We start from the raw sequence: 24363 nt of genomic DNA on the forward strand, positions 1-24363 counted from the left end.
TTAACTAAAATCATGAAATATCAGTTAACTGTTAACTACTAATTATAAGGCCAATATTGTCAGTTAACTGTTAAACCCCATCCACACCCTCTCTAGCGAGCGTTATTGAACAAGTGTTATACAATTTCTTGCCCAAAATTGTCATCAAGAACTAACCTAGAGAAGTGCGTGATAAAGTTTAAAAACTTTTACATTACGCAATTAAAAATTAACTACCTGGGCCCGGATTTACGAGGGGTGGATAGCACTATTCGATGGATAAATCCTTATCCAGTGGATAATTTTATTGAATAACTGCATCGATTTATCCACTGAATTAAGATTTATCCGTCGTATAGCACTATCCTCCACCTTTCGTGTTGTCAAAGTAACTATCTGAGAACTGAGATACTGAATTTTCGTTTCAAATTTCTCGAAACATCGTTACTTGGTTGAATTGTTTTTATAACAGCCTCCTTTTCCTTAGCTACAAGCAAATATTTTACTTATTCCAGGGATTCTTACGTTGTTTTCACTCATCGGCAAGCTTTGACATTATTAACCGAATCACTAGATATCACAAAGAGGTGATCAAAGTTTTCCTTTATATGGCTAATTGATATTACATGAAATCGAGTGAAAACAGCGTGTGTTGGAGAAAAACACAGAATTTTCACTAAGAATCAATAGGTATCATGGGTGGATGAGGTAGATAACGTAATAACATCCATCAAAGGATGTCATCAGGTGGGCCTTGACTCTCAGTATGGCATTTGAATACAAGTTAGTATTTGAGAAGGTGCATCTAAACTGCAGATGTCATTCCAGAAGAGAAAAGTGAGTGGAACACATCAGCATATACGCGTTCAACTGAATTAAGTCATTCAGACACAAAGTACAGTGGTAATCCTTGTAATCCTGATATCATCATCTACACGAGAATTTAAAAGTTTTACTTCCAATGGACTTCAATATGGCTGTCATGTGTATCTTCTATCTTATCTTGTTCCTCGTATTCGGTAAGTCACCTACACGTCAACGTGCTTTGAGAAAAGTAATTTTTTCCTTTGAGATAAAATGTTTATTTCAAGGCCAAAGAAAAATATAAAACTATTCGTAACGTGATGAACCTCAAGCGTTAAGTTAGTTGATTCGGAGAGTATTTCACGACTCTCACTTGCCATTCGCGCTCATTATATTTTCTATTTCCTCTAACGTACATGTTATGAGAGAGAGACTGACTATTTTATTTTATTTCATTTCATTTCATTTCATTTCATTTCATTTCATTTCGTTTCGTTTCGTTTCGTTTTATTTCGTTTTATTTCATTTTATTTCATTTCATTTCGTTTTATTTTATTTTATTTTATTTTATTTTATTTTATTTTATTTTATTTTATTTTATTTTATTTTATTTTATTTTATTTTATTTTATTTTATTTTATTTTATTTTATTTATGCAATATTTTTAACTCTATCTTTTTTATTTTCAAACAGAAGAAGTGAATGGCTGTAAAGTCATGGAGTTTAATGAACTTCATAACAAAGCTCTGGTCAATCATGTCTTCAAAACACAGAAAACCAGAGATGACTCAGATTGCGACGTAAAGTGCTATTTGGATGATCGATGTATCTCCTACAGCTTTGGTACAAGTGCGAGTGGAGAGAAAGACATGTGTGAGCTGAGTGACTCGGATCACTTTATGCATCCTGGAGATCTAGTGGCCAGACCTGGTGTCATCTACAGAAGTGCTAAGGTAAGAGTATCGATTGTTTTGTTTGTTTTTAAGCTCTAGATCTGATCATAGGTGTCTTGGAATTTAACACTGGATTTTGGATGGTTTTATTGGTTTGTAAATCGAACCATTTAAAAGGAATGATAATACTGGGAGATTAAATTTGCTAAAAGGAAGCTGATAAGCGATATAACTGTGCATGTACGTTTTGTTTCTTGGGAACCAGTGATAGAACGGATTAATAGACGTTCATTCGTTATGCTTACGCCTCCTTTTTAAGTTTTTAGTAGTTTGAACCCTTAACATTCTTACCTACTTTAAACTTTAGAATACTTGCAAGTGCCCTGTTGGAGGGAACTTTAAATGCCGATTCAACTTTGCTGATGGGACACACCGATGTGAATGCAAACCTGGTTTTACTGGATCAAATTGCACAACCGGTGAGTAGACGAAATCTATGAAAAAGTTTTTGAATCATGATGTTTTAAATCCAAATTTAACGCTGATCACAATTATGGAAACAAAAGAACTCGAAGGGGTGTCACGAGGTCGTTTTCGAGATATTCTTGTTTAAACATAAGCGTATCTACAACTTTTGAAGAAAAAGAAGCAATAAAAAACTTTTCAGCGGAAAAATTGCAAAAATTTACTGGTAATCAAGCTTTTGATTTTTTTCAGGAATCATAAATTATACATCTTTTTACGAATATAAGTGAAAAGATTTGGAAAATGTTGAGAATCATAGTGAAATTTTTGTCTAAAATGTAGACTTACCGCTTTTTCTGTGCGAAAACTGAATCCAAGTCATTTTTTTTCAAACTTTGTCAGAAGTTTCTTTTTATGTTCCCTTTCGAAAATTCGATATATATGTCATTTCAAATTTACTTTTAAGCATCAATCTCGTACCCAGAGCCTGCGTTTCTTCTGGCCTGCGGCGAAGAATTTCCAGGATTTCTTGGACTTCCGGTATAACAGCGCACGCTCTGGGTTAGAGATTGTTTAAGGATCAGCAATTTCACGTATGCGCATACGTTTTTCACCTGTGATTCTTTAGTTGTGAACAATCTCGTACCCAAGAGAATTAAAATTTTATCTTATAATATCTCATTCGAATTCTTGGGATAATTGTAAAAAAAAACAAAAAACATTTAGCTCATGATTTTTCAAATTTTTCCATCTTCATCCCAATCGCTCTATAGAGTTACTGTAGAGTTATTATAAGTAATAGCATAACCTATGGTTAATTGGTGATTAAATGTCCCCGAAAGCCTAGGGAGGTTTTTGTTGAAATCCCGACACCTTTAGGGGATTTAATATTTTGATTACCTCGGGATCCAATCTTTCCAGAGAGACATCGCTAACATCCCTCTATAGAATAGTGAGGAGGGACATTAAGTCTAAATATCCCTAAATTATAAGAATTCTATAGGTATTATAGGAACTATAGTCTATTGTTAAGCGGGGAAAATTCCTGTGTATCACGAATTGGTCCCCTTTTCCCCAAGGCCAGGCGAAGCCTTTAAATTTATTACCACTCTTTTCATTGCTACGCGCTGATCAAGACAACAGTCGCGACAGGGAAGTTGGGAGATTAACTTACGTCAATGAAATAAATTGGTCGGTACCTTTATATTCTCTGATTGGCGGCAGTGCATTGCCCTGTTTCCCTGTTGCGACGGTTGTCTCGATCAGCGCGTAGCCGCAGTGAAAAGAGTGGTAACTGATTAATACTGTAAGCCATACTATTAAATAACTTTGTAATTAGTACAGTGTCTTAACAATCAGATTGCTGGATAAAATAGCCATTTTAAAATAAATATAATAAAAAAGAATACTAAATAAAGTTAATTAGTCCTAATGCAAAAATTTGGAAAAATTAAATAAAACCGCTACGCTTTTTCATATATGAAGGACATCGTAGCGGATAGTAGTTAATCCCTGTACACAATGTTCCTATTCCCTGATCAGACCTTCAAAAAAACTGCTACCTCAATGCATGCCATTGACACTAACTATTTCAATCTTATTGCATCGTAGAATGGCTCAGAGTCGGTACTGAAGTGTGCATTGGAGCAAAAGATGATAAGTTCGGAGGGTTTACTATTCCAGTTGCCTGCCATGTCTTGAACTTCAAACTTGTTTATGTGTCTGGAGGCGGGATATCATGGCGGGTAGCTGCAAAACTCAAAGGATACTGGGGAACTACCTATGAAAGCAACAAAGATCTTAATTTACACATTACGGATAACACCAACAATAGAATCAGTCCACCACCTGACTTCCCACTGCAATACAAGTTGCAAGGTGTGACCAACATGGACCCAGAACTTACATTCCCTGAGTTGTCACCTCCCCTAGCAGTGACAGCAGGCAAGGAGTTCAGGATATGGGTGGATGAAGATCTGAAAAACGAATGGGAACAAGACAACGAGGGACAAACTTGTGCTGATGTTTGGATTAAGAAATACTAGAGCTTTTTGCTACGATCGATGCTGCTGTGCGGCAGAAACATTTCATGCTTCCAAATCATTGGAAACAATGTTTTCCGATGTTTCCTCGTTTAGCCAGGAAAGTCAACATTCTAAAAGTTCGTTAATTAGCAACGCTCGTTCTATCTTGAAAGTGCGCATGCGTTAACCGATGTTGAGTAAGCATATTTTCCCGACGTTTCCTGACAGCTTTACCACCTTTGGAAGCATTTAAAAAACGTGTTTTCTCGTTTAGCCAGAACATAACGAAACCTGTGTATGTATATCTTTCATAGAAGTGCTTTTTTTTGTCCTGCTCCAAAGAAGTTGCGAAAACAGATCTATAAGAATGATTAACTGTGATTCTGGCAAAAGAATAGTTTTCTTTTCTTTTTTCAGAGCACTGTAAGGATTACGAGGGAGCTTTATTTCATAATAGAAAGAAAGGTCATTTCTATTTAGTATTTAGAAAACTCATTAATAATTCATGAAGAAAACACAATAGAAATCATGACCATGAAGGAGGTTTTATATCTGATATAGATTCGTCTTCATTTGCATAAACTTTAACTTGGATTTTCTCTATCAAACTTGGTTCATTTCGTAAAGAATTCGGTACAATATGAGAACATACATCATGCGTTTTCTAAGCCGTTCAATAAACTCGCAGATCGTGTTTTATCGGGTCTAAAACCACTCGGCTACGCCTCGTGTTTTATACCCGATAAAACACTCCTACTCGTTTATTAAACAGTATTAATTATATATTATGTAAAATGATCGCTTGAGTGAAATGTCTTTGCCGCCATTTTGCTTGTGGTTTTTAGAGCACTAGAGTTTCATTTTTCATATAATTAGGATATAGAGAATTTGCACCATCACCAGATTCAATTGTTCCCGCCTCCTGTCATGGCTGCCATCAAACGCAAAGCCTCTATTGTATCATTAGTTATAATTAGCAGCTGTCAATCAGGCCTCGTTATAATGTACTATGTTAATCATCATGTGATCTATTAATCCCTTGTTAAACCAACAATAAAACCTGATAAATGTTGCTGATTTTATATTATATTATAATATTACATATATATTACAACATATTGTGTCTCACGTATTCAACACGTGATCGAGTGGCGTGTTTTCATATAGGTCCTCACAGCTATTTTCCCCTACAAACCATCAGTCACTTGGAAAAGGTAAACTTCTAGGATCGGATTAATGATTTGGCTGGGGTTAACGTTCAATTTAATAAGTGAAATACCAGATGCGGTCAATTCCAAACCAAAAGACCTTGAAGGTACCCTTACTATTGTACAGGTATTTTCTGGTTTTTATTCAGCAGGGGGTTTGTAGCTCACATTTACGAGGTTCAATTGCAGATTCGGTTGCAGTTCAAGAGCGTTTGGACCGATCACCCTCACTTTTTCCCTTACGTGACTTTTTTGATACAAGAGAACCAGAGAACCGAAACAACAAGAAAAAGTAATAGTGATTTCGAGACATCTTCGCTGTTTTATCTCAGGAAATGGACGTAAAGGTAGGTTATTCTCAACATACCGGTATTGCCGTCTGAGCCAAAGATAAGTTGTTAGAAAAAAAAAAACTTCCCGTAGTTGTTCTAGCTTCAATTGTAGGATTAAAATCTAGCAGGAATGTAAATTAACACAATATTTTAAAGAAATAATAACACCGTAATGAATGTTAGTCTTATTACATACTTAGGTAAAGCGCTTTGGACAAAAAGTGGATATAGCGCTGTATAAATATAGTTTAATCATTTATTATCATCATTATTATCATTATTATTATTATTATTATTATTATTATTATTATTTCTCATAACAATGGAAAATCACTATACAAAGTATAGCAAATTAATTTTCATTAAAAAACTTGAAAATAATGATTTGTCGTTTGACACGCTTTATTTGGGCTCCCTGTGATGACGTCAGTGCTAAAGCTATATTTGGTAATTTTCGTACATGACGTCATCTCGCGCGCATTCGAGATATTACGTCACAAAGACATTTTAAAATTTTACTAATGACTTCAGTTTTAAGAAGATATAACTAGCTAAAAACTAGTGTGAGCTGCGTCGGTTTTTCTAATGAAACAGTAATGATGAAAAGGTAAATTATACACTGTGAAAAGATGAAAAAACTTACTGACGTTTCGGACGCCAGTCCTTCGTCCATACTCCGACGAAGGACTACCGTCCGAAAAGTCAGTAAGTTTTTTCATCTTTTCACGGTGTATAATTTACCTTTTCATCATTACTACTTCAGTTTAAGCTTAGTGGAGGATGTCCTAGAAGTCCTGGTCTCAAAAATGTATCATGCCAGAGCCCTCGTTCTTCGGGCACGAGATCGCACGTTTTCTAACTAGAATATATACTTTTGTCACACCAAGACACTGTATATAACAAACTAAGTTTCAAGCATGGACACTAAGTTTTGGCATTTTGTGAAGTCCAATTTATCAGGCATGTTTGAAAGTCAAATTTACATATGTTTGACTAATTTGCATACGGATTCAGAGTATGCGCAGACGTTTTTCACTCGTGTGGATTACGAATATTTAAATACTGTTATACCGGTTTCATTCTCGAGACAAATGAGCTTCCATATGATGATAGAAGCGCAAGAAAGTTGCGAAGACTGATTTTACCTAGGAAATGATGCTATGGCCCTATTGAATTGAGCAAAATTCCAAGCAAAATTCATCTGAGCCGATATCTCAACTGACAGTATTGGCCGAGTCATTGAGGTTTGAGATCTTATCAAACGCGTATGATCATATGACGGGTGGACATCCATTCAGGTACGCATAAAACGTATGAAAAGATCAGAAAGAGATATTGGTGGAGGGATGTGAAAAACACCGAAGACAAACCTAAAAGCAATATCGATACCAATTGACTTGAAGAGGGTGCTTTTGATAGAGTAGCTGTTGAGAGAAAGAGGTAATAGATTCATCCTAGTATTCAGTGATCATTTGACAAGGTGGACAGAAGCCTTTGCACTTCCAAAGCTGTCGATGTGCTAACACTATAGCGAGTGAGTGAGTCAGTGATTTATACATTTGCATGCTCAAACCCCTCACAATAACTCGTTTCTACGCTACACGTATCCACGAGTTAAAAATGGCAGCTAAGAGCTGACGTGGACCTAGTCCTATTTACAGGACTTATATAATCTAAAAATATAACAATATTAAAACCCACCCCTAAAATGTAAATCAATAAACAGAAAACAAATAAATAAATAAATATGAAAAGCTAAAAATTCTAATATTTATATACCTATAATTATGAAATATATCAAATTATAAAATAACTGTTATGAATGTCGCGTTCTGATTGGTTTGGAGCGCGTGCTTTATGAGAGCACATTGCACGCGCCGCCCACTTCGCGTCATTCCTATCTATTATTGTAATTTGTATTTTATAAAAGAAATAAAAAACTTGCTTGCTGTGCTGTTTGCAGTCATAAAGCACTTGAGGGTTGGCAGAACACTCGAGAAGTGTCGAGAAGCACTCCGCTACTCGTCGTGCTTTTCCTAACACTTCTATCGTGTTCTGCCGACCCCCGCGTGCTTTATGACAGCACACAGCAAGCGCGCGCGTTTTCTATTTCTTCATTACCGCCGTGCAATTCGCTGCAACACTCAACACCTCGCAGCTCAGACTTTAAACAGTGAAAGGATTCTTCGCACAGAGCACAGCACAGCACAGCAACAAAATTAATAAAAATTAGTAATCCTTTAGCGAAACTTGATTCTACCAGTCTAAATCTTCTTTTTAACGCAGATTTAAAATAATTCAAAAACAATTTAAAATAATTTATTTAAGATGATAATAATTTATTTAATAATTGAATTGAATTGAATTTATTTAATAACTTAATTTAATAATTTATTTAATAAAAATTTATTTAAAATAATTTATAATTTGCATTTTATAATGTCCTTATCCAAGTTATTCCAAACGACTAATTGTCTGCTAAAGTCTGATATTGCTGTATTCATTTCAACTAAATTTCCTCTTCTTGCAGACGTTACTTGTCTAAACATTGAAGAAAGTTTATGATCATCTACAGAGTTTATAATTATAGCTATAGCTAGCTTCTTCTCATACATATTCCCAAGATGTATAATTCTTGCAGCTTTCGTGTGTAACGCTTCAATAGATCCAAAAAAAAGAGGTAGTGAAACACCTTCCCCAGACAGATATACAATAAGTTATTATTTCAATTGTGAATTAAAAGATTTCGTTAACTTTTTAACATATGGTTCCCATGAAAGCGTACATCATGCACCCATAACTCCTTCATATTTGGCCTCTGCTGCATACCTCGATCATTATGCCAGAACCGTTACCATTTTCAATGTTGGATTGTTTTTACAGCGCGGAGAAACTTGCAGCAAAAGGACAGGGCTACATTGTCAGTTGGGAACAGGTAAGAAGAGGAACGGGTTTTGTTTAAAAATGTATATTTTTACAGGTGTTTGCACAAATTATGAATTTTTCCGATTAAAACATTCAATGCTTATGGAGTTAAAGTATAAGAAAAATATATGATAGAGTGCACTCCTTATATCCGTGAATAGCTTTGAAAGAAATTGTACAAATTTGCATAAGTTAGTAAGTCAAGTAGACCTCAGTAGACCGTAGACCTATATGGAAATATCGGGCAAGAAATTGCTGTCCCATGCATTTTCGAGCTTGCAACAGAGGTGCGTGGGACGAAATAGACATTACCCCCTTTTCTCCTATTTTTTGTTTTGATTTGAATAGATTTATACCTCTGTTCCCATCGGAAGCGATCCCAAATCGAGGAGAAGAAGAAATAGTTGTGGAAAATGGTAGTCCAAAACTGATTGTAATACACTTTTACACATTAAAGAATGTTGTAGTAGTAGGGCGGATAGCGGTTCAAGTCGATTTTGTTTTACGTCCGAGCCGCCTGAGTGGATCACTATTCTTCCTACTACTAAAGCTCCTCTAGAACTAACCAGTTAGTCTGTCATCAAAAAATGATAGCTTAATTTTATTGCATCGTAGAATGGCTCAGAGTCGGTACTGCAGTGTGTATTGGAGCAAAAGATGATAAGTTCGGAAGGTTTACTATTCCAGTTGCCTGCCATGTCTTGAACTTCAAACTTGTTTATGTGTCTGGAGGTGGAATATCGTGTGGTCAAATGGAGACACCAAAGCCTACTGGGGAACTACCTATAGAAGGAACAATAAAGATCTTAATTTACACATCACTGATGCCGGCAACAATAGAATCAGTCCTCCACCTGACTTCCCACTGACCTTCACTCGGTTCGGTTTCCTAATATACCAGTTACCAGGTGTGACCAACATGGAGCCAGAACTTACATTCCCTGAGTTGTCACCTCCCCTAGCAGTGACAGCAGGCAAGGAGTTCAGGATATGGGTGGATCAAGATCCTTTTCTTGTACTTCAACTACTAATCTTCAGGCCAAGTTTAGTTAACTGATAATAATCTTACTTGCGATGACCATCATAATATTAACTAAAATAATGAAATATCAATTAACTGTTAACTACTAATGTTTAGGCCAATTGTCAGTTAACTGTTAAACCCCATCCACACCCTCTCTAGCGAGCGTTATTGAACAAGTGTTGTACAATTTTTGCCCAAAATTATCATAAAGAACTAACCTAGAGTAGTGTGTGATAAAGTTTAAAAACTTTAACATTACGCAATTAAAAATTAACTACCTGGGCCCGGATTTACGAGGGGTGGATAGCACTATTCGATGGATAAATCCTTATCCAGTGGATAATTTTATTGAATAACAGCATCGATTTATCCACTGAATTAAGATTTATCCGTCGGATAGCGCTGTCATCCAACCTTCGTGTTGACAAAGTAACTATCTGAAAACTGGGATACTGAATTTTCATGCCAAAGTTCTCGAAACACCGTTACTTGGTTGAATTGTTTTTATAACAACCTTTTTTCTCTTAGCTACAAGCAAATATTTTACTTATTCTGGGGATTCTTACGTTGTTTTCACTCGTCGGCAAGCTTTGACATTATTAACCGAATCACTAGATATTACGAAGAGGAGAGCAAAGTTTTCCTTTATATGGCTAATTGATATTACATGAAATTGAGCGAAACAGCGTGTTTTGAAGAAAAACAGAATTTTCATTAAGAATCAATAAGTATCATGGGTGGGTGAGGTAGATAACGTAATAACATCCATCAAAGGATGTCATCAGGTGGGCCTTGACTCTCAGTATGGCATTTGAATACAAGTTAGTATTTGAGAAGGTGCATCTAAACTACAGATGTCATTCCAGAAGAGAAAAGTGAGTGGAACACATCAGCATATACACGTTCAACTGAATTAAGTCATTCAGACACAAAGTACAGTGGTAATCCTTGTAATCCTGATATCATCATCTACACCAGAATTGAAAGGTTTATTTGATTCCAATTATGGACTTCAATATGGCTGTCATGTGTATCTTCTATCTTATCTTGTTGTTCGTATTCGGTAAGTCACCTGCATGACAACGTGCGTTGAGAAAACCCTTTTTTTGAGATAAAATGTTTTCAAGGCCAAAGAAAAATATACGACTGTTGAACATGTTGAACCACAAGCGTTAAGTAGTAGATTCGGAGAGTATTTCGCGACTTTCACTTGCCATTCGCGCTCATTAAATAGTTTTTTTATTTCCTCTAACGTACATGTTATGAGAGAGAGACTGAGAAATATTTTTCAAAGAAAATGATTTAGACAGAATTTCTTATAGTGCTAAACCTAGACCTGATCCTAGATCTAGATCATTTGATTTGATTTGATTTGGTTTGATTTGGTTTGGTTTGGTTTGATTTGGTTTGATTTGATTTGATTTGATTTGATTTGATTTGGTTTGGTTTGGTTTGGTTTGGTTTGATTTGGTTTAATTTGATTTGATTTGATTTGATTTGGTTTGATTTGATTTGATTTGATTTGGTTTGATTTGATTTGGTTTGGTTTGGTTTGGTTTGGTTTGGTTTGGTTTAACTTTCCCGTAAGGGCAGGGACACCATGCACAATACATTTCAGCAATTTCTTGAGCTTACAGACAGTCCAAGCTCCTCTGTTCTAGAGCTGCACTTGAAAAGGATGTGGACGTTGAAATTTTCATAAAATTCCCTTGATTAAAAATGTGACGGGTTTATGCAATGTTTTCAACTCTATCTTTTTTTATTTTTAAACAGAAGAAGTGAATGGCTGTAAAGTCATGGAGTTTAATGAACTTCATAACAAAGCTCTGGTCAATCATGTCTTCAAAACACAAAAAACCAGAGATGACTCAGATTGCGACGTAAAGTGCTATTTGGATGATCGATGTATCTCCTACAGCTTTGGTACAAGTGCGAGTGGAGAGAAAGACGTGTGAGCTGAGTGACTCGGATCACTTTATGCATCCTGGAGATCTAGTGGCCAGACCTGGTGTCATCTACAGAAGTGCTAAGGTAAGAGTATCGATTGTTTTGTTTGTTTTTAAGCTCTAGATCTGATCATAGGTGTCTTGGAATTTAACACTGGATTTTGGATGGTTTTATTGGTTTGTAAATCGAACCATTTAAAAGGAATGATAATAACTGGGAGATTAAATTTGCTAAAAGGAAGCTGATAAGCGATATAACTGTGCATGTACGTTTTGTTTCTTGGGAACCAGTGATAGAACGGATTAATAGACGTTCATTCGTTATGCTTACGCCTCCTTTTTAAGTTTTTAGTAGTTTGAACCCTTAACATTCTTACCTACTTTAAACTTTAGAATACTTGCAAGTGCCCTGTTGGAGGGAACTTTAAATGCCGATTCAACTTTGCTGATGGGACACACCGATGTGAATGCAAACCTGGTTTTACTGGATCAAATTGCACAACCGGTGAGTAGAAAAAATAAATGAATTTTTTTTTTGAATTACGATTTTTTAAAACCAAATTTAACGCTGATCACAATTATGGAAATAAAAGAACTCGAAGGGGTGTCACGAGGTCGTTTTCGAGATATTCTTGTTTAAACATAAGCGTATCTACAACTTTTGAAGAAAAAGAAGTGATAAAAAACTTTTCAGGAAAAATTGCAAAACGTTAGTGGTAATCAAGCTTTTGATTTTTTTTCAGGAATCAAAAGATTGAATGAAAAGATTTGGAAAATGTTGAGAATTATAGTGAAATTTTATAGTGCTTGACACTTTTTGTCTAAAATGTAAGCTTACCTCTTTTTCTGTGTGTAAACTGAATCCAAGTCATTTTTTTTCAAACTTTGTCAGAAGATTCTTTTTATGTTCTCTTGTGAAAATTCAATATATATGTCGTTACTAATGGGCCTTATTCACGCGATTTTTTAAAACCAAATTTAACGCTGATTACAATTATGGAAATAAAAGAACTCGAAGGGGTGTCAAGGGGTCGTTTTCGAGATATTCTTGTATCTACGACTTTTGGAGAAAAAGAAGTGATAAAAAACTTCCCAGGAATTATACATCTTTTTGTGCTGGGCCTATGGGCACAGTACATTTGTTTTTGGCGAGTTAGGTATGATCGGAATTTAGTGTTACGAACGCCATTGGTGGACCTCGTCATGATTGACATTGGTGAAACACGAGGTGAAAATGCACGTTGAGATCTTTAAGATCGGGACGCGAAGGAGTTGAAAGAGGTTGAACATATGTGGTTTTCGTGGTAAGAGTGCCTTAATCAAACTTACTTTAAACTTAATTTGGTAGTATTCTAAGCAGATAATTAGAAACTGGAGCTAAATTAGAAACTTTAAGTGCGGTTTTTGTTTTTTGATACAACTCGAATTAGTTACGTAAACAAAAGATTGTAAATGGACAGGCCAGGAATTTCTACTGCGTCATTGATGTAAAATAGTACTCGCACGAGTTTTATATTATTTTATTAGCAAGAAAAATGATATTTGGTTTGATTAGCAAAACATATTTATTTCTAGTCGAATATTTTAATGACAAAAACGTATTTCATACCGTAAGCTGAATGGGGGCGGGCCAGGAATTTCTACTGCGTCATTGATCTAAAATAGTACTATTGGTATTTACTAAAACAAGAAACGACCTAAAACCACCTGAAACCACCTAAAACCACCTGAAACCATCTTGAAACCACCTGAAACCAGCCAAAACATTGAATCTCCGTCGAGTTTGTCGTCCAGTTTGTGTATTTTATTGACTTTTATCGATCGATCGAGTGTTTTTCCCCCCTTGGAAGGGATGTACTTCATGGTAGAATGTCATATAGTCGCTCATACGTATAGTCTCCCATAGAAGTATTCCACACTTATACCTCACCTCTCCCTTGCTATGATTACCTGTTCCTAGCTATGATCAACCGTCCCTACCTATGATTACCTGTTCCTAGCTATGATCAACTGCCACTAGCTATGATCAACTATCCCTAGCTATGATCAACTATCACTAGCTATTTTCAATTATCTCTTGCTATTTTCAACTGCCACTAGCTGTTATCAACTGTCCATAGCTATTTTCAACTATCCCTAGCTGTCATCAACTGTCCCTAGCTATGATTACAATTTGAACATTTTTTTACATACTTTAACGTGTAAATATGTTAAACTTAACATAGGCCTATCTAGGGGGCTCAGGGGTGCCTGTGACCCCATTTTCAAAGCCAAAGATAAATCATCTGACCGTTGATGCAGTATGTGATATGATGTCATGGTGACAATTTGGTATGTTGTGACCCCCACGCCCCCGATGGTTTCAGGTGGTTTTAGTTGGTTTCAGGTGGTTTTAGTTGGTTTCAGGTGGTTTTAGTTGGTTTCAGGCCGTTCCTCGTTTTAGTAACAGTACCCGCACAAAAGTAATGATTTTTGTTTTGGTTAGCTAAACGTATCTATTTCTAGTCGAATATCTTTATGAAAAAGGGATTTTCATGCCGAAACCTTCAACGAGTGGGTGGACGAGGAATTTACTGCGTCATAATTTACATAAAAGAGTACTCACACGAGTTTTATATTAGTTTATTTATAGTTCCTTTCACGGTTTCCGACGCCATATTGTTTGGGGGGCAAATTTACTAAGAAGCGTAGGGAAAGAGATACGTTTTTCGTAATATTTCCATTCTGAGGTTACCCTGCAAAGTCTCCTTTACCTTCCCCCGAGTGAGAGAAAGGAAAGAGTCTTCTTTCCTTTCTCTCACTCGGGGGAAGGTAAAGGAGAGTCTGCTCGCAGGGTATTCTGAGGAAAATTTTCGAGACCAAACTTTTTCTGTAGTTGGAGAATCTTCTGTTCAATAATGTATTGTGTGGTGTTTTTGAGGCCGATGGAGCCACCATAACACTGGTTCTCAGAGAGACGGAGGCTTGCTTTGGGGTTTGCGACCAAGACTCGTTTATGCTGGTTCAATTTGACCGTAAAAAAATATTCAAACCGAATCCACGGACTTTCTTCTGTCTTACAATGACTAAATCCCAAATAGTCTTCTACTCTATTCAAAGTATCCAATGTGCCCAGCACATTTGACACGTTTTCCCGTGTCAAAACTTGTTATGATTATAAGTGAAAAGATTTGGAAAATGTTGAGAATTATAGTGAAATTTTATAGTGCTTTACACTTTTTGTCTAAAATGTACACTTACCGCTTTTTCTGTGTGTAAACTGAACTCATGTTATGTTTTTTGCCAGAAGTTTTTTTATGTTCCCTTTCGAAAATTCAACATATATGACAGTACTAAATCGATTTAAAGCAATCATATGAGTGCAAATGTTCAAAGACTTGCCAAAAATTTAAAAAAAAATTTTCCCCATTTCTAGTCTTTATTTTGATGGAAAATAAACACAGGACTCTGTTTTAAAGCAGTTCTGAAAAATGTTTTTCATCAATTATATTTCACTTCCGGAAAATTGCGCATGCGCCAAAAGATGGATTATGCCAGAGCCCTCGTTCTTCGCCGAAGTCCAGAAGAAACGCAGGGTCTGGGTACGAGATTGGATTTAAAGCATCAACACTTTCACGCATGCGCATACGTTTTTCACCTCGGTTACGACGAATGTTATTCGTTTAGTTGTGAACAATCTCGTACCCAAGAGGATTGTAATTTTAATTTTATAATATCTCATTCGAATTCTTGGGATAATTGTAAAAAATAATCAAAAATATCCAGCTCATGATTTTTCAACTTTTTCCATCTTCATCCCAATCTTCATCCCTGCTACTCGGACTTTGAAATATTTCAAGTACTAGAACTTTGAAATAAAAACAAACATAACAAAAAGAGTATAAGATGTCGTGTCAAATACTCGTCACTGTATTCTATTTGGGTTTCAAATTCCGAGTGGAATTTCAAATGCCGAGGCATTTTGAAACCGCAATAGAATTCAGCAACTCGTTACTTCGAAAAAACTGCTACCTCACTACATGTCATTAACACTAACTATTTCAATCTTATTGCATCGTAGAATGGCTTAAAGTCGGTACTGAAGTGTGTATTGCTGCAAAAGATGATCAGTTCGGAAGGTTTACTATTCCAGTTGCCTGCCATGTCTTGAACTTCAAACTTGTTTATGTGTCTGGAGGTGGAATATCGTGGGGACTTGGAAAAGCCAAAGGATACTGGGGAACTACCTATGAAAGCAACAAAAATCTTAATTTACACATTACGAATAACACCAACAATAGAATCAGTCCATCACCTGACTTCCCACTGACTAGGACTACAAGCGGTTACATGCAATACGAGTTGCCTGGTGTGACCAACATGGACCCAGAACTTACATTCCCTGAGTTGTCACCTCCCCTAGCAGTGACAGCAGGCAAGGAGTTCAGGATATGGGTGGATCAAGATCTGAAAAACATCTTCGATGATGACAACGAGGGACAAACTTGTGCTGATGTTTGGATTAAGAAATACTAAAGCTACTCTTTTGCCAGAACTTATCAGAGTTAATCATTTCTTATAGAGCTGTTTTCGCAAGGTCTTTGATTGAGCAGTACAAAAAGAGCACTTTTATGAAAGTTATACATACACATGTTCCGTTAGGTCCTGGATAAACGAGAAAACATGTTTCCCTAAATGTTTCCAAAGGTGGTAAAGCTGTCAGGAAATGTCGGGAAATATGCTTACTCAACATCGGTTAGCGCATGCGCACTTTCAAGATAGAACGAGCGTTGCTAATTAACGAACTTTTAGAATGTTGACTTTCGTGGCTAAACGAGGATAATCGGAAACAAGAAAAAAATGAATCATTTTCTCTTGTTTCCGATTATCCTCGTTAAGCCACGAGAGTCAACATTTTTATTAAGTATTAATTGTATATTACGTAAAATGATCGCTTGAGAAAATTGGACATGGCTTTGAAATGTCTTTACCGCCATTTTGCTTGTGGTTCTTAGAGCACTAGAGTTTCATTTTTCATTTTGCACCATCACGTGATGGCAGCCATGACAGGAGGCAGGAACAATTGAATCCGGTCTAATCTGATTTATATGAGAAAGAATTCAGTTTCCCAGGGGAAAAAGACTCTATTGTTGTGCCTCCTGTCATGGCTGCCTTCAAGCGCAAAGGCTCTATTGTATCATTAATTATAAATACCAGCTGTCAATCAAGCCTCGTTATGATGTACTATGTTAATCATCATGTGATCTATTAATCCCTTGTTAAACCAATAATAAAACCTGATAAACGTTGCTGATTTTATATAAGATAATTATTGCTGTTTTTTCCAGTATACAAAATGTATAGATATAAAGCAATTATTGAATTCGGTTATCGCATAATGTTACTAAACATAGTTAGTCTCCCTAAACATATTGACGAGATTCGAATATCTGAATAATTCAAATCATTCGATTTACTTATTTTGAAATGACGACAACTATTCATAAATAAAACAAACAAGTTCACTTCAATCCCCTAATAATATCATCCTCTCACTCAGATGGTGTATCTGTTAGTTCTTCTAATTGCATACGAACATGTTTACCAAGTTTTCCAGAACACAAGTTCTTTTCTTCAAACAATCACTCGGAAATAAACATGGCGTCTAGTCATATGAAACTAAAATCAAGCAAAGTTCTAAAATTCCACTCCTGTTGTCCCTTTGATTTAACAGATCAAAAACAGTTTTACGTGTTTGATACTCTGATCAAAACACGCGGGATGTTGGGAGAACACGAGAGGAGCGTCCCAAAAGTTTTGATCAGAGTATCAAACACAGAAAACTGTTTTTGATTTGTTTTATAAAATAACAAACGCGCGAAAAGATCGAAAAAAAGCAAAGTCTAAGTAAATTCTCCCTACGTGCCGTCTTATTCAAACTGACCAATGAGCGCGCGCAATAGATTAAAAATGACGGTAGCGTGTTTTGATACTCTCATCAAACATGGTTTTCGACCAATCATAGCGCGCGTAGTATCCCAATTATTTTATAAATCATAACCTTGAATGGGTGGAAGTCACTTAGAATTTTTCTTGTTCTTTCCGAAGTGATCTATTTATATATTTATATCAACTTATAAATAGCTAATTAATGCATTAATTATACAGCTTCTCATTAATCCCATATAGGTAACTGTCCAATTATTTTCTTAACTGGACAGGTCTTGTTGATATGGGATTAATTAAGCAGCTATATAATTAATAGGTAATGGGATTTCATGCTCCCCAATCAAGAAACAATTAGACTCGAAAAATTCCTCTGACTGCCAAATTATAATAATTATAAATAATAATAATAATAATTATTATTATTATCATTATTATTATTATTATTATATGTTTATTTCAACTCCAGACATTTTTGCTACATGAATACAGAATATTGCGTCCATGAATAGTCTAAGCAAATATCTGCATGACTGGTTTTACAAAGATGTATACAAATTTAACAATCGTAGAGACGTTTCACAATCTCACAGTTGAAATAACCCATTTCTGACACTTTCTTACAATTTTTAGACCTTCAGTGAGGCTTACATCGGCCAGTTTACTATTAGTATTTATTATTATTATTATTATTATTTTTATTTATAATATTATTATTATTATTTCACATGACAGTGGAAAATCACTACACAAAGTATTGTAAAATTGAATTTTTCCGCCGGTGAGATGGTGAAAAAATATCGCTCACGAAAAAATATATTTAATTTGCATAAAAATAACTTGAAATAGTGATTTGTCGTTTAACACGCTTTATTTGGGCTCCCTGTGATGACGTCAGTGCTATAATCTATATTTGGTAATTTTCGAACATGGTGTCATCTCGCGCGGAATATTACGTCACAAAGACATTTTTAAATTTTAGACTAATGACTTCAGTTTTAGCTTAGTAGTACAACTGGTAGTGCTAGAATGATGGAAGTCGTGATATTTACCGCTGTATTTGTATTTTATTACGCAATAGAATTTTGTTTTGAATATTTTATCTTTGGTAATGCAAAAGGAACATATACCAGCTCTATTCAAACAGGTGAACCTCGTGACTCTAGCAGTACAAATTGCATCTTGATTTCCGCGCGTGTTGTGATTTCTCTTTTCAACAAGTAATGTTTGATTACATCGTATTAATATTCTGTACTAAATTCTTTGCAGAGCAAAGGAAACTGCTGGAGGCTGGTGAAATATCAAAAGAGGTTACTTTCGAAGCAGGTAGGGTTCTAGAAGTTTGAAGGAATTTACAACTGATATAATATATTAAGATATTTGTTGTGCATTGACACGTAATAGAATCATACGGAAGCCCAGACGGCTCATGCTTACCACAAATTTTCATTGACAGTTAACGTTTTGACAATTGACAGATAGCGTTGACAATTGACAGTTAGCATTGACAATTGACAGTTAGCGTTGACCATTGACAGTTAGCGTTGACCATTGACAGTTAGCGTTGACCATTGACAGTTAGCGTTGACCATTGACAATTAGCGCTTATAAATATGAGCCAGCAGTCAATGAACATGCGGTTATTCCAACATGGCGTCTTCCTCGTGTGGTGGTTCGCCTTCTGTCCAAAATTCCTCTGTTAATCAGGTAAATACTTGTTAATGTCTTTGTAGATAACAAAATTAGAACGATATATGGTCGTTAAGGGAATTAGAAACATTGTTATTATTGTGATCCCCTAATTTAGAGTGAATATTTGCATAACAATAGCGTTCGATTATTTGTTTTGGTTCAGTTGTCATTGATATAAATAAGGGAAATGTTTTCTGCATGCTCTATAAATAAAAATCCCATGCATTAAAATATTTAAACCTTTTTATTAAATGCTCAGTGTTCAGTTCCTCATGATTTGTATTAAAATACAATTCAACAGTTTGACATCAGTAGGGAATTCGATGTTGAAATAAAACCATAACTGCTTTTAATTTTTGTTCATTTTTTTTCAAAGGTTGCCGAATTTCTTAGAGGAAGAAAGGTTGATGAAAATGTTATAAAGAAGTTTGTAGCAGAAAAGGTAAAATTTATTTCAATGTGATCATGATGTAATTGAACATACATAATTTTGTATGGTCAGCTCTACGCGATGTACATCTACATGCATACATCAATTTATTTCTGAATTTCTTCTAGATGGATGTTGAAACAATTTCTATTTGTACTAATGAAGAGATAAGAAATCTCGGCATTCATGCCCTTGGAGATGTGATTGCACTGAAACGGTTTGCCACAGATATGTACAAAAAAGATGTGAATGCAGACAGGAAAAGATCCCTTCTTGAGGCAATTTTGCACAGTTCATCAAGAAAAAAATCAAAGATTGAACTTCCACCAAAACTTTCTACCTCAAACCGTATCAAAACAAGAAAGGTTTTGTTAGGTCAGTATAGTATTTTTCTATTATTATTTTTTTGTAAATACATGCTCTAAAAGTAAATCTGTATTATTTCAGGTAATGTAGACAACATTCAACCATAGATGTTCATTATTTTACTTTAATTTATGAACATGATTTAACATATAAAATTACAGTTGCAATAAACAAAATATGCATTGATCAGCAACAACAACAAAAAAGCAAGCAAGTATTGGCAGGAGAAAGTAATAGGACTCTTTTCTCAATAATATTGAGTTGATTGTGTTCTTGACAGAGCTATGATGATGATTGTAATAATTACAATGCATCAATAATTGATTCTTAATATTAATGAACTAAATTACTTTTAATTACCTTTTAATTAACTTTGATCTGGGTTTGAGCTTTGCACATCTTTTTTTATTGACAAACTTAATTTAGTAATTTGCAAATGATCATAGAAATGTGACTTTAAATTTACATTAATTTTGATATTACAAAAATGTATTTACACTTACATTCAAATATAATTAAATACATATAAATTAGTGTTATAAATAAATTTATTATGCATGAAAATATTTATAAATATTGTTAATTTAGAAATGTATTAGTATGTTCAATGTACAATTATTTATATGAATAAATAATGTTTTTACACAACAGGTATTTACTGTAATACTTTTATTATTTTATGGATAAAAACTTAATAATAACTATTATTAAAATGTAGACACTAAGAGAATGTTGTTGTAATTTTAGGTTGGCTACATTTCTCACCCAAGAAAAACAGGTATTTACCTGTGCGATCTTCTTCAGGTGGAGGCTCCAGACAGATAGATCTTATGTTGACAGCTGATGCCCATGATGTTATCAGTATAGCAAAAGAACTGTTTATTCCTGGTGGAAAGAGCTGTTACGGAAATGAAGCTCAAACCCAACTCACAATCATAAACTTTAAAATTACAAACCTCTTCTATGAAGTACTAGCTATAGTGGCTTTGCAATGTGATATTTATAGCATCTTTGCAACGTAGTAAATCACTATGCTTGCATATATAACAGCATCTATACTTTATCAAAGCTATTTTCACATTTGAAGCAATAGAGGACTTGTTTAAATTTAGATAAACTGCCTTAATTACGTCATTATAAATAACAAAATGTGCAAAGATACCAGTATGCATATCAAAACCTAATTGTCAGTCTCTGCATAAAAAGAATAGATAAACCACATTCCCTGGATCTTCTAAATCTTTTCGAAAATAGTTGAAACAAATTGCTTTTCCTCAATTTTTGTGCAAACTTTTCATCCTTAATTCCTCTGTACAATGTTGCTGTTTGCACTTGAGTTAGCAAATATTCTGTTTCAACACATATTATAGTCAAAGATCTGGAAGATTGTTATTTAGCTACAATGTACTTTGCAAATACTAAACCGTAAAATATCTCTTTCTTACCCAAGTTTATAATAGATGCTGAATTTCCTCTAGTAAGAGTAAATACAGTTCTCGAGCTTCCTCCGGTGATTGAGACATCTCCAGTCCATGCTCCATCATAATAATCTCTGCCAAAGACGCAAATTCTGGTGAGAAATCTATTGGAAGATCATCAGGACAGCAAACTTCCTCAGAAGTGGTGATGTCCTCCATGCTGATTTCCACTTTAAAGTCTCTTTGACTTTCAGTTTCTGGTAGGAAGTATAATATATCTGGTCGACCTGAAGGTGCAACTTGATTTTTGGACCGTCTAATGCGATGTGTATTCCATAGTTTTGCTGCTCTAAGAAGTTCACTTCTGATTACAGGCATATAACAGAATTTAAGACATTCCCGATGTATTATGTTGGTGTGACAGAGTCAAAAGACACTATTTTGGACAGTAATTATTTAGTCATAAATCTATATTTTTAATTAGGAATGCCTCGTGTACACATAGGAATGTAATTCTTTAGTTAACTGTTTGCGTGGAAAATGCGTAAGCAAGAAATAATTTCCGTACGTAATTACATTACAGTGAGTCATGCCTAGGTTTGGCGCTTGTTTACGTAAGTTCGTGTTTGGGACATCCTGTTTGCGCCTAGGGCGTGCAACATTGCATAGGATGTGTAAGGTCTTAAGAATGCAGGTTTTTCCATAAAAATAGGCCCAAACTAAGCTTAAATCAGTGTAGTAAAAGTTCTTGAAGACGTTGCACATATCAAGACAAGGAATTCTCTACGATGTAAAGGTATGAATCTTTGAAGCCTTTTACACTTATACCTAGGATAGATTTAGGACAAATCTATGTTAATATCGTTAACTAGTCGTTATATTTTATAGCTTAGATTATTTAGTAATCACGCTGAGTGTATCTTGTCTTTTAAACTCTTTAAAACGTTTACTATAGGATCGCTACCGCCTTACTCGCTTGTTTAACCTTTTTACTACGATAAATAGCCTTAACTGCGGGATAAAAGACCTTTTCTTTCCAACCTTTAATTTGTTCGCTACTTAAACTCTACACTCAAGGTCATTGTCGCGACCGCGTGTTCAGTAAACCGTGTAATTCTTAGTTTGTCATAAACAAAGGTTAAAATACTTACCTAAAGCCATAGTTAACCTCTAGTCAATTTTTCCTATTGCTTTTTCCATTGGTTTAGTTCATTTTAAACGGTTTACCGACTTGTACATTAAACTTTGCAACCTAGTAATTTTCACTCGCGTATTGTAAACACTGCTAATCAGTATGCAATATTCAAATTACCTGTGACGTAATTTACGTATTTCCGTTTCTAGTTATATCTAGCAAGACTGTATTCTATTCATAACTTTTTAGCTATTTAGATAAGCTACAAATTTATTTTATCTCATTGTAAATATTTTTCTTGTTTTCATTAGAGATATCCTGTAATCTCGTTCCCGTTTTTTTTCATGTATTGTAAAGTTGTGTGAATTTTTCAATAAATTCTTTTGTCAAAACCACTTGCAATCTGATTCATAGCTGAGCGCCTTGCCGCCGGTTACATTGGCATCACAAAACAAACCATTGTCCCTTAGAGTCTTGAAGTGATTGATCCACCAGACAGTACACCCCTTACGCAACTGCCCCCACCATGCCTCAATTCTTTGGTTAGAAACTGATTTTCCATACATAAAAGATTTTTCTTTAGAAAGACCATCACTGCAATTGTGTCTTAAAAACCGTTGTGTAGCTGCAACACGAACATTTTCAGTGCCACAATCAGCACGCACTACACGAGGTGTACCACCAATTTGATGAATGCAATTGATAAAGTATTTTACCACAACAACAGGGTCATTATTTGTAGGTCCTACCTCTAGCCACATTATCCGTCTGCTATAACCGTCAATGCACCCATGGACACAAAACCCAAAGGGTTTTAATTTGTCGTAACCATCGATATGCCAGAGAAAATTTGGCCCGGGTACACGGTAAGTTCGTCTCTGCAATCGATGTCTCAGTCGGGATTCTACGCCAACGGGATCAAGCATTTTAAGGGCCAAACGAACGGTTTTGCGTGTCACCACTAAGCCATGTTCATTAACAACCCTTTGCCACATTGACCTATAACCTATAACACTGCCACTTCCTTGTAGCTCCTTTTCCACAGCATCAATAACCATCGTTAAGGAACTCTGTGGACCCCTTCTAAAAAGGCCTCTTCTCTGAAGTATACGTTTGAGTTGACTCAGGTTAAGCTGTATCCCATGTAACAAGGCAAGGCAGCTCAAAATTTCTACTCTACTAAACCCTAATTTGAAGTACTGCTCTATCAAATCGTCTCTGGGAGTATCGTCATTGCGTAAAGCTGGTGTGTAATCTAAAACGGCAACCGAACGGCAGAAAACATCAAGAAACACAATGATTTTCAGTAGTGAATGTTTTACCTCCATTTTGCAGGCTCTAAAGCAATCTAAACAATCATTTCCGAGACGCCATGTTGTAATATCCGCATGTTCATTGACAACTGGGCTCATACGAGTCAATTGTCAACGCTAACTGTCAATTGTCAACGCTAACTGTCAATTGTCAACGCTAACTGTCAATGGTCAACGCTAACTGTCAATTGTCAATGCTAACTGTCAATTGTCAACGCTAACTGTCAATGGTCAACGCTAACTGTCAATTGTCAATGCTAACTGTCAATTGTCAACGCTATCTGTCAATTGTCAAAAACGTTAACTGTCAATGAAAATTTGTGGTGAGCATGAGCCGTCTGGGCTTCCGTAGAATCAGGAACGAACAATTGCAATATAAATTGAAATTGGTAAGAATTATATCATGGGAGAAAAGAAAAGAAGAGAAGAAAGGAAAAAAAAAGAAAAAAAAAAAGAAAATAAAGACAAGAAAAGAAAAAAAGAA

The 24363-nt window shown here is 35.3% G+C and overlaps 4 protein-coding genes across 5 annotated transcripts; 3 read left to right on the forward strand and 1 right to left on the reverse strand.

The window, feature by feature from the left end:
* The first annotated feature begins 513 nt into the window (after nucleotides 1-513).
* Nucleotides 514-5237, forward strand: LOC148905126 (uncharacterized). Of its 2 annotated transcripts, none has more exons than XM_089024114.1 (4): nucleotides 514-998; nucleotides 1477-1736; nucleotides 2044-2155; nucleotides 3753-5237. In XM_089024114.1, exons 1-4 carry the CDS (start codon nucleotides 941-943, stop codon nucleotides 4184-4186), a joined length of 864 nt encoding a protein of 287 aa, XP_088880240.1. In that variant the 5' UTR covers nucleotides 514-940; the 3' UTR covers nucleotides 4187-5237. The 2 variants fall into 2 exon arrangements, with proteins under 2 accessions (XP_088880240.1, XP_088880241.1); XM_089024115.1 differs by having other exon boundaries at nucleotides 1480-1736.
* Nucleotides 5238-10637: 5400 nt separating this feature from the next.
* Nucleotides 10638-16888, forward strand: LOC116308281 (uncharacterized). The gene is made up of 4 exons (XM_089040861.1): nucleotides 10638-10717; nucleotides 11428-11685; nucleotides 11994-12105; nucleotides 15661-16888. The coding sequence occupies exons 2-4, from the start codon at nucleotides 11551-11553 to the stop codon at nucleotides 16113-16115; spliced, it is 702 nt and encodes a 233-aa protein (XP_088896987.1). The 5' UTR covers nucleotides 10638-10717; nucleotides 11428-11550; the 3' UTR covers nucleotides 16116-16888.
* LOC148905127 (uncharacterized) lies at nucleotides 15000-23978 on the reverse strand. Its single transcript, XM_089040863.1, has 4 exons — nucleotides 23012-23978; nucleotides 21459-21850; nucleotides 18963-19221; nucleotides 15000-15826 (listed from the first exon to the last, which is right to left on the reverse strand). Exons 1-2 carry the CDS (start codon nucleotides 23976-23978, stop codon nucleotides 21465-21467), a joined length of 1353 nt encoding a protein of 450 aa, XP_088896989.1. The 3' UTR covers nucleotides 15000-15826; nucleotides 18963-19221; nucleotides 21459-21464.
* On the forward strand, nucleotides 19118-21197 carry LOC148905128 (uncharacterized). Its single transcript, XM_089040862.1, has 4 exons — nucleotides 19118-19232; nucleotides 19594-19659; nucleotides 19776-20022; nucleotides 20761-21197. The coding sequence occupies exons 1-4, from the start codon at nucleotides 19176-19178 to the stop codon at nucleotides 21033-21035; spliced, it is 645 nt and encodes a 214-aa protein (XP_088896988.1). The 5' UTR covers nucleotides 19118-19175; the 3' UTR covers nucleotides 21036-21197.
* Nucleotides 23979-24363: the final 385 nt, after the last annotated feature.

The sequence above is a fragment of the Actinia tenebrosa genome, unplaced genomic scaffold (genome assembly GCF_029948245.1).
Source record: "Actinia tenebrosa isolate PJP-AT-01 unplaced genomic scaffold, QUT_ActTen_1.0 PGA_scaffold8__29_contigs__length_14323225, whole genome shotgun sequence".
Lineage (NCBI taxonomy): Eukaryota > Metazoa > Cnidaria > Anthozoa > Actiniaria > Actiniidae > Actinia > Actinia tenebrosa.

Excerpts from the sequence above, each read along its gene's own strand:
- LOC148905126 (XM_089024114.1), top strand. The coding sequence starts at position 941 with ATGGACTTCAATATGGCTGTCATGTGTATCTTCTATCTTATCTTGTTC. Across the intron at positions 999-1,476 it reads TATCTTGTTCCTCGTATTCG|AAGAAGTGAATGGCTGTAAA; the intron begins GTAAGTCACCTA and ends ATTTTCAAACAG. Across the intron at positions 1,737-2,043 it reads TCATCTACAGAAGTGCTAAG|AATACTTGCAAGTGCCCTGT; the intron begins GTAAGAGTATCG and ends TTTAAACTTTAG.
- LOC116308281 (XM_089040861.1), top strand. The coding sequence starts at position 11,551 with ATGATCGATGTATCTCCTACAGCTTTGGTACAAGTGCGAGTGGAGAGA. Across the intron at positions 11,686-11,993 it reads TCATCTACAGAAGTGCTAAG|AATACTTGCAAGTGCCCTGT; the intron begins GTAAGAGTATCG and ends TTTAAACTTTAG. Across the intron at positions 12,106-15,660 it reads TGGATCAAATTGCACAACCG|AATGGCTTAAAGTCGGTACT; the intron begins GTGAGTAGAAAA and ends ATTGCATCGTAG.
- LOC148905128 (XM_089040862.1), top strand. The coding sequence starts at position 19,176 with ATGGCGTCTTCCTCGTGTGGTGGTTCGCCTTCTGTCCAAAATTCCTCT. Across the intron at positions 19,233-19,593 it reads AAAATTCCTCTGTTAATCAG|GTTGCCGAATTTCTTAGAGG; the intron begins GTAAATACTTGT and ends TTTTTTTCAAAG. Across the intron at positions 19,660-19,775 it reads AGAAGTTTGTAGCAGAAAAG|ATGGATGTTGAAACAATTTC; the intron begins GTAAAATTTATT and ends AATTTCTTCTAG.
- LOC148905127 (XM_089040863.1), bottom strand. The coding sequence starts at position 23,978 with ATGAGCCCAGTTGTCAATGAACATGCGGATATTACAACATGGCGTCTC. Across the intron at positions 21,851-23,011 it reads GGACAATGGTTTGTTTTGTG|ACACCAACATAATACATCGG; the intron begins ATGCCAATGTAA and ends TTTGACTCTGTC.